Source organism: Penaeus monodon, chromosome 21, assembly GCF_015228065.2.
Source record: "Penaeus monodon isolate SGIC_2016 chromosome 21, NSTDA_Pmon_1, whole genome shotgun sequence".
NCBI classification, from domain to species: Eukaryota; Metazoa; Arthropoda; class Malacostraca; order Decapoda; family Penaeidae; genus Penaeus; species Penaeus monodon.
Window position 1 is genome coordinate 37,159,210 of NC_051406.1, and position 328 is coordinate 37,159,537.

The following is a 328-nucleotide window of genomic DNA, read 5'->3' on the forward strand; positions in this document are numbered from 1 at the left end:
TTATCATATTGATAGTTCTGTGTTCTCTGGTCAGCCATATACAAAATATAAATAACATATATCTGAACCATGTTTTTTCTTTCACTTTTGCAGAACAACATGCAATCAATGGCACTGTTCTTGCTGGCTCTGGCGTCGGGTGCTATGGCCGTCGACCCCGGCCTTTCCGCCTCTCCTTGGGTTGACAGTAAGGGCGTCTTGTGTGTTGAAGTTGGATAGTCATGGTATATAAAAGCTGGATATATGCGTTGTGTTATAGTTCTTTCTAGATTAATTAATATTTGATATATATTACGTATTTGAATGAAATTTCTAAAGATGCTTATAT

General features: G+C 37.2%; 1 protein-coding gene across 1 annotated transcript in view; it reads left to right on the plus strand.

The window, feature by feature from the left end:
• Positions 1 to 328, plus strand: part of LOC119586452 — a gene marked incomplete in the record, with an annotated part of 4,794 nt that overhangs the window by 2,574 nt on the left and 1,892 nt on the right. Inside the window, 1 exon segment of the mRNA XM_037935184.1 lies at positions 94 to 187. Within this exon segment, the coding sequence (XP_037791112.1) occupies positions 100 to 187 (88 nt within the window).